The 13953-nt window shown below is 41.1% G+C and overlaps 1 protein-coding gene across 5 annotated transcripts in view; it reads left to right on the top strand.

Moving 5' to 3' along the window:
- The window catches only part of LOC125461786 (acidic amino acid decarboxylase GADL1-like), a 188843-nt gene that overhangs the window by 152010 nt on the left and 22880 nt on the right, over window positions 1–13953 (top strand). For all 5 annotated transcript variants that reach the window (XM_059652961.1, XM_048550996.2, XM_048551006.2 and 2 more), the window contains 2 exons: window positions 6062–6261; window positions 9303–9354. In XM_059652961.1, coding sequence (XP_059508944.1) covers window positions 6062–6261; window positions 9303–9354 — 252 coding nt within the window. The remainder of the gene's footprint in view (window positions 1–6061; window positions 6262–9302; window positions 9355–13953) is intronic.

Below are 13953 nucleotides of genomic sequence, written 5' to 3'. Positions count from 1 at the left end.
CATCACAACACATTTCTGTTGTGTATCACACTTAACCCTAATTGCTAATTTACTAGAACTATTATTCTATAGATTTTCAAGCCACTTGCCCTTGAAAGACAATAAGAGCCAACTCTCTTTGGAAGGATGAAAGGGCTGTCATTATAATTAATTTATATCATCAGTTAGGTTCTTATTCACTGTGAATTGGGTAGTACGGAACCAATACTATTTTCCGTTGAATGGGCTGAGGCATTGCGTTCAAGTTTTCGTTCATTAAGCTGTGGTATCTTTTTAACATTCACCATAATGGAAATTCTGTAGGATTACTGGGAAGAATATCTATCACAGATGGACGTAATTTCTTCCCTGCGATGATAGCCCAAAGAGAGTAACAACTTCACCAATTAATTCAGGCCAAATTGTTATTCATTTCAGCTCCTTTCTGACACCAGAGTAATTTGATAGTTTTTAAAATTGCCCCGGATCCAGTATTATTTAGATTCAGTGTTCTAATTGCCTATTGGTCTCCATGAACTAGCCTGTGCTAATCAACAGAGGACCATAGTGTTATTCTCAAAACTAAAGAATCCAGAAGGGTGCCACAAAAATATTGCTTTGGGATTAAACAAAAATTCAGTCAAATTGCTGTTCACATTTACAGCCAGTTAGTAAATGGTTAGGCTTAGCATGCTGTTTATAATTTAGTCTCATGTCTGCATTACGACCATTCAATAGTATTCTGAAACCTCTTTAAATAGTTGCTTCAGAGCGACAAAACTGCTATGATGAAAATCATGAGTAAATTGGGCACTTCTTGATTTCTTTTTTAAAAGACAGCTTTTGATTTTGAGGACTATCTTTTGGCTTTCAGGCATTTTTTTTGGCATTCTCACCCTGTCCTTTTATTTGGTGATATAGTTAGTTTGTAACTTTATCTTCTGTGGCTCTGTGGAAATTTTTCTTTTAGGGTTTACATCTTTAGAGAGATAAAGTAACACAATTACAAGATACTGTGTATATTTTTAAATCTTGTAACATAGAATGTCTAAATAAGATGTTCTTGTTAATTATTATAAATATGTTTTCTCATACTTAATTTGCAAAATGTAAATTCTAAATAATTACCACAAAGTAACTTATTAGGAATGAGTCTCACATTTTCAGCTCCTTTTAAAAATGAATTACAATCAAATTTCACTCTGTGGCAATGTTTTGATTTTTGCCCCACCCATTTCAAGTTTTTTTTTCCTTTAGTACTTGTGTTTAAAGTGAATGCTGACAAATATGGCAGGATACTGACTTCCAAAACTCCCAAAACCAAAACTCCAGGAACAGGCAAATTTTCTCCAATCTAATACATCTCCTTGCATAATAATCATTTCTTTAATGAGATATAGATTGGAACACCTTACTGCACAAGCACCCAAGTGACATTAAAGGCATGTGCCACTTTTTAGATATGGTTTACTCACTAACTGTACCTTCCATGAGTACAGTGAAAAGTGTACACAGTTGCCATTCTCCAGCACCATCTTGATTACAAACCAGAACTTAATAAAAACGAAGGTAAGAAGATGCCCAGATCTTAGTCTAAAGTCTTATCTATTGTTGAATTATCAACATTCAGTGGGAAGGAATAGCAAAATTGTTCTAACAATGAAAGTATCACTTTCTAAAGCCCTCAACTTGAAATAATTCAAATATATCTGAAACAGAGAACATAGAACTGTACAGCACAGGATTGGGCCCTTCGACCACAATGTTGTGCCTAACATGATGCCAAATTAAACTAATCCCTTCAGTTTGCCTTTGGTCCATATCCGTCCATTGCTTGCATATTCATGTGCTTATCTAAAAAGTGTTCTTAAATGCCCCGAACATATCTTCTGCACCACCAGCCCTTCAGTGCTACCACCCTCTATTAAAAAAAATGCCCCTCACATCTCCTCTGAACTTTCTCCCTCTCACCTTGAACGTATCCTCCTTAGTGTTAGACATTTGAACTTTGAAGGGGAAAGGGATTGACCCTCAACTCTATCTATGTATCTCATAATTTTATGGACTTCTATCAAGTCTCCCTCAGCCTCCACCTCTCCAGAGAAAGCAAGTCGCGATTTTCTAGTCTCTCATTTTGCCTCAAAGCCTCTAATCCAGGCAGCATTCTGGTAAACCTCCTTGTTTGATATTATATACCAAATTTAATATTTCAATGTTATTATGTCTAAACTAGACTCAGAGCCACCAGTAAACACTGACTCAACAATCAACCATTATTCTGATGTAATTCCATGACATTTTGCTGGCAGAATAGCAGATAGATGATCATTAGGCTTGATTCAGCCCAACCTCAATTTGACCAGGTGGTCTTTTGAGGGAATATCCTTTATCTATCCCTTATTTATGCAATAGAGGAAAGCATTTCAAAGCTCAAACAGAGGCAAAGGAGATCTTGGGCATCTCTTCATCCTGACTTTGACTTCTGCAGTTGGAAATTTCACTTGTGCTCTATGTAACTGAACACTTGCAGGTTACAGGACCATCTTGTGAAATTTGGGGAGAAGTTGTGGCAATGGTAAAGATGGGGTATACCTTGGAACATTCATCAAGTCATATTGTCCCACAGATGTCTGGGTTCTCTACATCTTTTGGGGATAGTTAGAAAAGTACCCAATTTTCTCATTGACACCGAGAGAAATTATGGCGACTGTATTTGCAACTTTTAGCTAATAGTCCGTCAGAAGTTTTCACTAAATATCTATACATGGAGCTTGCATAAATTAATATAATACAATACATTAAGTGATGTTATTGAAAAGATCACTCATGATAAATAAATTTGTTTGAAAAATTCTTTCCAGACTTACATGTGTAGTTTGCTTTCATCTATTAGTTTCTTGAGTCCTGCACCGTTTTCTCACATGGTTGATAGATTTTGATTCATCAGAAGACCTGCAGTCTGCATTATTTCAGATTTCTCCTCCATCTTCTCGTGAGCAAGTACCCAGCTGCTATACTATACTTCGCTGTTTGTCATGATGAATCAGAAATTAGACAGATGGGCCAATTTTTTTAGAAAGTGGCAGTTATTATAAAACAGAGGTAGTTCTTTTATATTATAAAAGATTTTAACAGGTTGGTGGTAATCAAAAATAGGAATGTAGTTTTTACCTTTGCATTTTGCAATAGTCATTGAAAGTACAGAAACAGATAAAGGTACGCTGGCTGTCTAAACATTTTAGAAAATTATGACACAGAACCAAATTACCTGTGTCAGTTCTTTGGGGCAGCTAAAAATTAGTCCCTGATCTCATTTACTCTTTTCCCATGAGCCTACAGTCTTTGTCCACTTTGATTATCTATTTGACTGTCCACATTTTGCTGCAAAAAATCTTTTTCTTTATTCATTCATAGTAATAATCGGCTTTTATTATGACAACTCCCATTACAATCAGAGGCTGAATTAAGACAAGTTCTCCAATGACTTTATATAACACGCACAAGAAAATTCATCGGTACGATTGAAGTCAACATCACCATCATTAATTCACCAAGCAGTCTGTTGCTTGAAGTATTCACCAGCACCCTCCATTTGATGTTGAAAACCTTCCAAAAGGTCCTATTTCCAAATGCAGATGTAGTCGTGCTCCACAGCTGGTCAAAACCAACAGTCATCATGAGTGTTTGTAGATCAAGGTATCGCTGTTACTTGAAAACCAGGTTTAATTTGTATGGCTACCCCACCATTTCTCCACCTCTTCACCCTATGTCTGCGCTTGTTGCTGCTGCTACTTCCCCCTGTTCGCATCCTCAGTCCCAGCCTCTCCACCCAAAGCCTGAGCCAGGTCCCGGGCGCAACTTGGGCACTGCAGCCTCTGGCTTCAGATGAATGTCGCTGACTGAGGCCTCCAGCTACTTATTACTAATTCTTGCAATAATCCTTATTGCTATTTTGAAGACAGGATCAAAATTGTTTTCTTTCAACTGGGTTTGGAATCGACATGGTGACAGCAGTGGAACCAGCCTTAATAACTGTTTCGACTTCTCCAATCATAGATTCTTTCTGCTTCTTCATTCATAGACTCTATCTCTTGAGCAACACAATAGCCAGAGAGGGAACTTATGGTTGGAGGGGTTTCGACAATAAGCATGGAAGAGATAGAGTCTGTGATTGCAGGAGCAGTTCTTATCATGCTCACTGTATGGGTGAGTGGTAACTAGAGTGATTTTCTCCCCTCTGTTGCCCAACCATTGATCTTACAAGGGCTTTTGAGAACCTTCCTAAATTTGAGTGAACTGAGAGTTGTTCTAAATAAGAGGAATCTTTGCTTCTGAATGGGACTAGGTGGCGCAGACAGAGTCAAATAGGGACCATGTTTAAGAATACATATTGTTTTCATCAAATTTTGATATATCAAACTGGCTGGTCTCCTATGGTGTTATACATTGGGAATCAATATGAAATTTGGTCTTCATTGTGATACAGGATAGAGAGATGTCCTTCAGTCCTTTATTTAAATTATATTTAGAGTTTTTCATGTACACAATGATATTCAACATTGCCTATATGAGCTTGTTATGCAGTCGGGAACGCTGTACTGGTGGTACAGTGGCACAAAGCTAGATCTTGAAACCTTGACACAGGCATTTACCATTATAAATGTTGACAAAGTAATTTATAATGACACACACATACAAATATATTTCTTCTATTTTGCCATTAACTCTTCTGGTTTATAAAATGATCGATGTTGCCCAGTTACCACTGTCAACAACAGTTAGTGGCCCAGTACAAAGAGGACAAGAGTCATGTGTGAATCAACTAACCGCTAACTTCATTAGTTTAGTTAAAACAGACATACAATTCACACTGTTTGGTTAAGAAAAGGTTAACAGCTGGCTTGCAATTCATACAAGGCCAAAATCCAAGCACGCATCCTCTAAGTGTCCATGACACTCCCGGAACAGTCAACAAAAATAAAGGCTAATACTTGGGAACAGAACCTCATGTTGGCCAGGTGATTTCTCCCAGGTCGTGGGGTTGTCTCCACACTTCCAAGCATGGCGTATTTAAATTTGCGAACGTTGCTGTCTGGCGTTTTCGTTGCTGGCATGCTGAAATCCTTCATTTTTATCCTTTTTCTTCCTGAACTGTAGTCCCTTGTCCTTGTTGGTTCTTAGCTCATCTGACGAGCCGGTGCTTTTCCACTATAAGCTCACTCCAAGGACACCTTTAGGATTACCCCATTACTTTCCTCCAAATAAGGATTTGCACCTTATGTCCTCCCTCGGAACTGACCTGTGGTTGGCGCTCGGATAAGTTCAGTTCACAAGCTTGTTGGCTTCATATATGTGCGGACCCCGGTCACATCTGTTATATCAATGTCTTTATTCTGATGATCTGCTTTGTAATCATCACTTTGAGACCTATCAATCCTGAGAAATAAAGTACTCCTGGTTTCCTTATCTTTTGCCCATTGTTTGCCAAGTAGTGTAACTAAAGCTTCACTTCAGAGTTGAATGCCTACCTTGAGGTTTTCCCCAGTATCCATATCTCTCTGACTGACACGTTCATATGGTTTCAGTAGGTACTCTCTTGGATGAAATTGAAAATGGAATTGCGATTGCTCCATTTAATTTCCCAAAGGAACTTTACACCCAGAACCAGGAAGAATCTTTCATCCTATTGGATTTTATTTGAGCTTTATTTTTATTTAATTCTTTCATGGGATGTGGGCTTCACTGGCAAGGCCAGTATTTGCTTCACATCCCTATTTGCTCTTGGATTGAGTGGCTTGCTAGGCCATTTCAGATGTAGTTGAGAATGAATCAAATTAATGTTGATCTGGAGTCACGTGGGCCAAACCAGGTAAAAATGGCAGATTTCCCTTTGTGAAGAAATTTAACAACAGTTGGTGATTTTGTGGCACCATTACTGAGACTAGCTTTGTGTTGAGAATCAGGAAAGCAACTAAAATCTCTTGCACTAGTGAAAAGATTTGAGTATTTACAAGAGTGTTCAGATTTTCAATAATTACATCAGTATTTCATATATTTATTCATCTCTGACTTCTCCTTTCAGGGCTTAATTGACAGATGCCACTGTGGTCAGGCTGGGTATCTCTTCCAACAGGATAAGTTCTACAACATTGATTATGATAAAGGTGACAAGTCGATCCAGTGCAGCCGGAGGGCTGATGCTTTCAAATTCTGGTTGACATGGAAAGCTGTTGGATCAAGTGGACTGGAGGAGAGAGTCAATCGGGCTTTTGCATCTGCCAGGTAAGACACTAATCAGGAGTAGCTGATTACCTACAAAGTGACGTGTTTGACTGAAAGTGAACAACATTGCTGATTCTGCTAATGCAGGAAGAACACCTGTACATATTTTCCTCTACTCTTTCCTCTATTGGCCCATGGTGTCGGTGGCAGCTTAGTTTAGGTTAGGGTGTAGGGTGTTTTGGGGTGACGGGTACATAAACTGAGTCCAATATAATCTGATTGTGCACTCGTCATTACGCTGAGTGTGTCCATGGAACCTAGTCATAAATAAATTAACTAAAGTTTAGGTTTATTAAAATACCTAAAAATGTTTTCAGTGTCATCTTAGAATTATTCAATGCAGGAGGTCAGTTAGCTCATCATGTCTTTTACTGCTCTTTCAAAGAGCTATATACTTAGTTGAACTTCCCTGATCTTCCTCAATACCTGAAAGTCTGTTACTTTTCAAGTATTTAACCAATTCCCTTTCGAAAGTCATTATTGAATCTTCTACCTCCCTTCATGCAGTTCACTCAAGACAAGGCTTTATAGAAATTCTCAACTAGAATACAGTGGAAATCTAGCGACTGATGACAACCACAAGCCGTTTGTTTTTTTGTCGATCTGTTTAATGGTTAGTTTCTAGGAGTTGGTGTTACATTCAAACCACCAATCTTTTTCTACACATTTCGAAAACCTAACTTATTAAGTGGCTTTCCAATTATAATCGAGAGATGAAGCATTTTTAGGTAAATGTTCCATGTAATTTGCACATTTATTTCGCTTAGAATTTACAATGCACAATAGGCCTAATCTCTCATAACTTCTCGAAAGAAACATTATCGATGAATTGGTGCCTAGGATACTTTGCAATTACAGAGTGATTTGGGTGAATATGTGGATGAGGCAGCTCCGAACCTTTGAAAAGTTGATTTTTCAGAAAAGTAAGTAAATAGTTAATTGCAATCAGAGTAACTTCCAGTAAAAATGAGCTAAACTGTTGGACATGAAACAGTCAACTGATCCTTTCACCCTGTCCCATGTACTTGAGATACCGATGCACCATGATAGAGAGACTTCCTACTCAACTAGAATCTTACAATCTTTTGTGAGAAAATCAGATGAATACCCAAGCCAATTAGATGAACAATATTGCTTATTCCTGAGATAGTAGGAACTGCAGATGCTTGATAATCTGAGATAACAAGGTGTGGAGCTGGATGAACACAGCAGGCCAAGCAGTATCAGAGGAGCAGGAAAGCTGACAATTCGGGCCTAGACCCTTCTTCAGAAAATACATCACTTCATTCAGGATCATGCATCTGTTCTATCTATCACTCTGGTAACTGCTGATGTGAAAAAATTATTCAGTATTTCTACCAACTGTTGTTGCCCGTGGTATAATCCAGTCTATCCCCGATTGGTTGTATTTCCATTACAATTTGACTGATAGTGTTAAATCATGGTTGTGAATCTGATTCAGTGAAAATGACAGTAGGACATACACTTGACAAGTAATAGCTGTGAGCTGTGAAAGAACTTGCAGTTCAGAGACCAACAGGTACAACTCCTTGATTTCATTAGAATTGATAAGGCCTTGAGACCAGTTGAAGGAGCTCATCGTTTGATTTCAAGTGGTGTAAGTAAGGTATCTGTATCACATTGGCATGGGAACGATAGTAACACAGCGGTACCTACTTCACCTTAGAACTGAGGAAAACTGTGGACTCAAACCTCCCCACTGACCTTCAGAATCTCATACACAAAAGGGCGGCATGGTGGCTCAGTGGTTGGCACAGCTGCCTTACAGTATGAGGGACCAGGGTTTGATTTCAGTTTTGGGTGACTGTCTATGTGGAGTTTACACATTCTCCCTGTGTCTATATTGATTTCCTCCGGGTACTCTGGTTTTCTCCCACAGCCCAAAGATGTCTGCGTTAGGTAAATTGGCCACTGTAAATTGCCCTGTAGTGTCTGGGGTGGGAAATGCAGGGTTAGAGAAGGGGGTGAGTCTGGGTGGAATGCTCTTTGGAGGGTTAGTGTGGACTCGATGGGCCGAATGGCCTGCTTCTGCATTGTAAGGATTCTGTGTTCTATGTTTAGTTCATTGTGGTGTTGAGTGAGTGTTGCACTGTTGGAATGCTGTCCTTTGAATAAATTACTGAACTAAGTTACCTGCCCTCTATGGTACATCTAAAAGATTACAATGCTCTATTTCAGAGAAGAAAAGGGAGATCTCCTTGGGGTTTTGTCTTGACCAACACCTAAATAGTCTAAAGAACAGATAATAAATTTGTGCGATCCATGCTGTGCACACATTGTATCTAGAGGACAGCAACTGCTATGTTTGAAAATGAACTTAGTAATGTCCTGAAGCTGTGAATGAGTTATATAACTGTTGTTTCTTTCTATCTTAGTAACAGGCTAGGTTCTGTCACAGCTGGCCGTTGTAATATGTGACAAATAGACGCCTTTCTCCTGGTTCGGACTTGGTTTGGCAGATCATTGCTGCAGTAGTAAATTTCTTACTGCTGTTCTAGTAGCTGCAAGTTTGTTCATGTTGTATCCAGGACAATTTAAAAGGAACCTGCATGACTCTGTTCCACAGAGTCTTGATACAGATGTAAATTATTTGCTTTATTGACTCATAGAATGTGGGTGGCTAGACCAGCATTTAATGTGCATCCCTATTGCCCTGAGAAAGGTGGTAGTGAGGTGCAGCATTGAAGTATTGCAGTCCAATGAACGTAGGGACACAGTGTTGTTAGGATGAAATTTCTAGGATCTTGAACTAGAAATGGTGAAGGAACAGCAATTATAATTCCAATTCAGGATGTGTCTCACCAACTTGGATAAGAGCAGACAGACTGCCTAGACTTCTTGTAAAGTCTTGCCTAGTGAATTCGTTATGATTCATTGATTATTCTAATCACAGGCAGAATTAGATTGTCCTTTTTCAAGCTGACTGCAATGGACCCTTTAAGGCAGTTTCTGAGATGGCAAATTTTTGATGATTATAATTTAACATCCTGCAGCAAAGCAGCATTTGATTCTAATTGCAGGTATTTGGCTGATGAAATTAAGAAGAAGAAAGAATTCCGACTGCTTATGGAGGTAAGCATTTTTTGCAAATCTTCTTCAGTCCCTGTAAGATGATTAGTTTGTCCCTATGTTCATGAAGTAATCCAATTATAAATTCTAACCCCTTCAGCAGAGACAATAACCACAAAACTGATGCTAGGATTACTGAAGAGTTTATTCACTGAGTTTTCTTTTAGCATCGCCAGCTTGAGGGCAAATAGGAGTGGCTAATGACTCCTGACCGTATCAGCCCCACTCATCTCACAAAATAATTGGACAATGTAAATTCTTAGGTAACAATCAGCAAAGGCTGTAACTCATACTCAGAACTGGGTACACAGTTCAGACCATCGAATAGTCTGGGAAGTCCATCTAATTGATTCTTCTTCCTGTTGCCTCTCCACCTGGTAAAACAGGGTGTCATTCTTTGCTGTGCAGATTTTTAAGGTTCTCTTTTCCTGTTTTTGACTCTTCTAAAAGAAACCCCTCTGTCAATTTAATATTTTTGTTGTAGTGTCCAAAGTCATGACCTTAGATTTACACGGTATGTGTAACAGAGTGCACTGTGAGAATCCCTGTGGAGTGTCACCCAGGATTGGAACCATAATCTGACCTACCAGAAATGTATGACAATACTTAGTAGGCCATTCAGCCTACTGAGTCCACACTGACCCTCAGAGCACCCCACCCAGAGCCATGCCCCTACCTTATCCCTGTAACGCTGCATTCCACAAGGCTAACCCATCTAACCTGCACATTCCTGGACACTGAGCAATTTAGCACGGCTTAAGTGGCACTTCTTTGGTATGTAGGAAGAAACCAGAGCATCTAGAGGAAACCCTTGCAGCCAGGAGAATGTGAAAACCTCACACAGACAGTCACCTGAGGGTGGAATCCAACCCAGTTCCTGGCACTGTGAGGCAGCAGCACTAACCACTGAGCCACCGTGCTGCCCTATGATAAATGATAGTGTGATAATATAATATATAAAGAAGGAAAGACATCATTATTGAAACGATAAAAAAGCACTTCATGTATATCAGAAGAAGAAACGCAGCTTCATTATTAACACGAAGGTAAACCCAAACTGAGCTGTCTGTGATAACGTAACTCAGAATTAGTCTGTCCATGACAAGTCTCTAAAATGATAACACAATGTTTGACATATGCATCACCGAAGTCTCCAAATAATTTTATAGCGTTGGACCTCTGGTCGGTCTCTCTGCAGTGGTTAACAGTTCACCACTTAACACAGCAGTGAACATGGGAAGCAATATGCCTTTAAACTAAATTTCTGGTTCCATTCCAGCCTTTCTATGCTTCCATTCTCAAAGCAAATGTCTGAACAAAACATGAACCTTATCTCTCTCAGATGTGGCAAAACCTACATAGTTCACAGAACACAGGCTGGTGCGAATCCTGGTTGATGTCTCTCACACTGTCCATCAATTCAACTCTTTCTCATTGATCACCCATGTAAGGCTATTCATTGTCCCATCGTCTTAATCAAGAGTCATCAAGGTCAATACAGTATGGACACTTGCTCTTTTTAAACAATTGATAAGCAACTTTGGCAAAAGACATCCAAAGAGAAAATGCTCTTCAGTGAGAACAACAGGTGGGGTAGACCTTCCAGGCTACAAGCCCAAAATCTACATTTAGAAATATTGCTATTGCTTATAGATTGTTTTGTTTCTTTAAGTAAAGGTTTCATAGGTTTAAATCAATGTTTATAAAGTAGCTAATCTGTGGAATAAAACAAAGAGCTGTGGATGCTGAAGATCTGAAACAAGAAACAGAACTCAGCTGGCCTGGCAGCATCTGTGGAAAGAAAACAGAGTTAACATTTTGAGTCTGGTGACCCTCTATCAGAGCTGATTGCAGCTAGGAAATTTATGCTGAAGACAAGGTTGGATGGAAATTGGGAGGAGTTAGGGTCCTGCAGTAAAGAGTCCTCTGGGACTCAATATAGAGTTCAATAATATCCCACCAACACCTCAGACCTTCCCCTTACTGAGGACGAATGGTCATTCCTCAGTAAAGGGCTCACCTTTGTCGCCCTCCACCCACACATCAACGAATACAACTCACGCTTGGACGTTGAACAGTTTTTCCGCCGCGTCCGCCTCCGCGCTAACTTCTTTAATCATGAGCCTAACCCTCCCTCTACTGAACCCTTCTCCTGCCTCCAACACACCCCCTCCTCCTGGACACCACCCTAAGGCCTCCTACCCGCCCTTGAACTCTTCATCTCCAACTGCCGTTATGACATCACTCGCCTTAACCTTTCCAACCCTCTAAACGACTCCAACCTCTCCCCCACCAAATGTGCAGCCCTCCGCTCCAATCCCAACCTCACCATAAAACCCACGCACAAGGGAGGCACAGTTGTAGTTTGGCGCACTGACCTCTACATCGCCAAGGCCAGGTGCCAACACTCTGACACCTCCTCCTACTGCCACTTTGATCATGATCCCATCCCCGACCACCAAAGCATCATCTCCCAAACCATCCACAACCTCATCACATCAGGTGATCTTCCACCCACAGCCTCCAAACTCATTGTTCCCCAATCCTGCACTGCCTGCTTCTATCTCCTTCCCAAAATCCACAAACCTGACTGCCCTGGTTGACCCATTGTCTCCACCTGCTCCAGCCCCACTGCACTTATCTCCACCTATTTCGACTCCATTTTCTCCCCCTTGGTCCAGGAAATCCCTACCTACGTCCATGACACCCTCCATGCCCTCCACTCCTCCAGAGCTTCCAGTTCCCCGTTCCCCAACACCTCATTTTCACCATGGGCGTCCAGTCCCTATATACCTGCATTCCCCATGCAGATGGCCTAAAGGCCCTCTGCTTCTTCGTGTCCCGCAGGCCCAACCAGTTCCCCTCCACTGACACCCTCATCCTCTTAGCCAAACTAAGTTTGTTGTCGAGGGTGTCGAGTTTGTCACCCTTGACAACTAAAGCATTTCTGAAGAAGGGTCTAGGCCCGAAATGTCAGCTTTCCTGCTCCTCTGATGCTGCTTGACCTGCTGTGTTCATCCAGCTCTACACCGTGTTATTATAGAGTCCAATAACTTCAGAGCCACATTCCAATCTGATTTTTTTTTACCCACCCCACACTCAGTTGTCTTATGAAATTCCTCTGCCCTGGCTTGTCCACCTTCCACAGGGATCCTTCCTCTGGGACACCCTCGTGCACTGTTCCTTCACGAACCAACCCCCCCAGCCCCACGGTCCCTTCCCCTGCAACTGGCAAAGGTGCAACACCTGCCCATTTACCTCCTCCCTTCCCAGTACCCAAGGGCCCAAACATACCTTCCAGGTGAAGCAACACTACACCTGCATTTCCTAGGATCTAGTCTACTGCATTTGCTGCTCACAATGTGCTTTCCTCTGCATAGGGGAAATGAAACATAGGCTGGGTGACCGCTTTGCAGAACATCTACGTTCTGCTCACAGAAAAGACCCTGAACTACCTGTTACCTGCCACTTTCACACATCACCCTGTTCCCTGGCCAACATCTCTGTCTCTGGCTTGCTGCGGTGTTCCAGCAAAGCTCAACACAAGTTGGAAGAACACCACTTCATTTTCTCATTGTTACCCTGCAGCCCTCTGAACTCAATATCGAGTTCAATAATTTTAGGGCCTAAACTCTCCCATGTCCCAGCCCCCTACCCCACAAACCAGGCCTTGTAATCACATAGCCTGCCATTACACACTACATTGTTGTTAGTCACAAATAGTCCCCATTTACCACTATTCATCCTCCCAGCCTGATCGTTATCAACTCCTTGTCTGCCCAGAGATAATGGGAACTGCAGATGCTGGAGAATCCGAGATAACAAAGTGTGGAGCTGGATGAACGCAGCAGGCCAAGCAGCATCTTAGGAGCCTGAAGCCCGAAACATCAGCTTTCCTGCTCCTGAGATGCTGCTTGGTCTGCTGTGTTCATCCAGCTTCACACTTTGTTATCTCCTTAGTTCGCCCAACTGTTCTTCTCTCCCTTTAGGCTCTATCCTATCATTTACTCGCTACCCCAACCCCGTCCCTATTTTCTTCATATAAACTGACACTTTCTTAGCCACTGTCAGTTCTGAGGAAGGGTCACCGGTCCAAAAATGTTAACTTTGATTTTTTTCTTCACAGATGCTGCCAGACCTGCTGAGCTTTTCCAGCAACTTTGTTTTTGTTCCTGTTATGATATGGGTTGCTTTCAGTACAGCCAACCTATTTTCAACCACTCTCGAGCTTATTATCACATGCTTTCACACATATCACCCATTCTGTACTGTCCTCAGTACTCATTATCACATTTACAGCTTCTCTTCTTGCTGGACTGTTATCCACAATCCCGTCATTTACCCATCCCTTTCTTATCTTTCTCTGGGTTCCATCTCCACCTATCCACTCTCCTTCTTGACCCCTCCTTTCCCTCACCTCATCTTCAACATAAATGCCACTTTTCCACAACCACTGTCTATTCTGATGAAGAGTCAGCAGACTCAAAATGCCAGGTCTGTTTTCTTCCTTTAGATGCTGCTAGACCTGCTGAGTATTGGCAGCAATTTCTGTCACTGTTGGAATTCTGTACATTAAGGTTTACTTACAGATGAAAAATTAAA

Source organism: Stegostoma tigrinum, chromosome 2, assembly GCF_030684315.1.
Source record: "Stegostoma tigrinum isolate sSteTig4 chromosome 2, sSteTig4.hap1, whole genome shotgun sequence".
NCBI lineage: Eukaryota > Metazoa > Chordata > Chondrichthyes > Orectolobiformes > Stegostomatidae > Stegostoma > Stegostoma tigrinum.
This window is presented reverse-complemented; position numbering and strand designations above follow the sequence as displayed.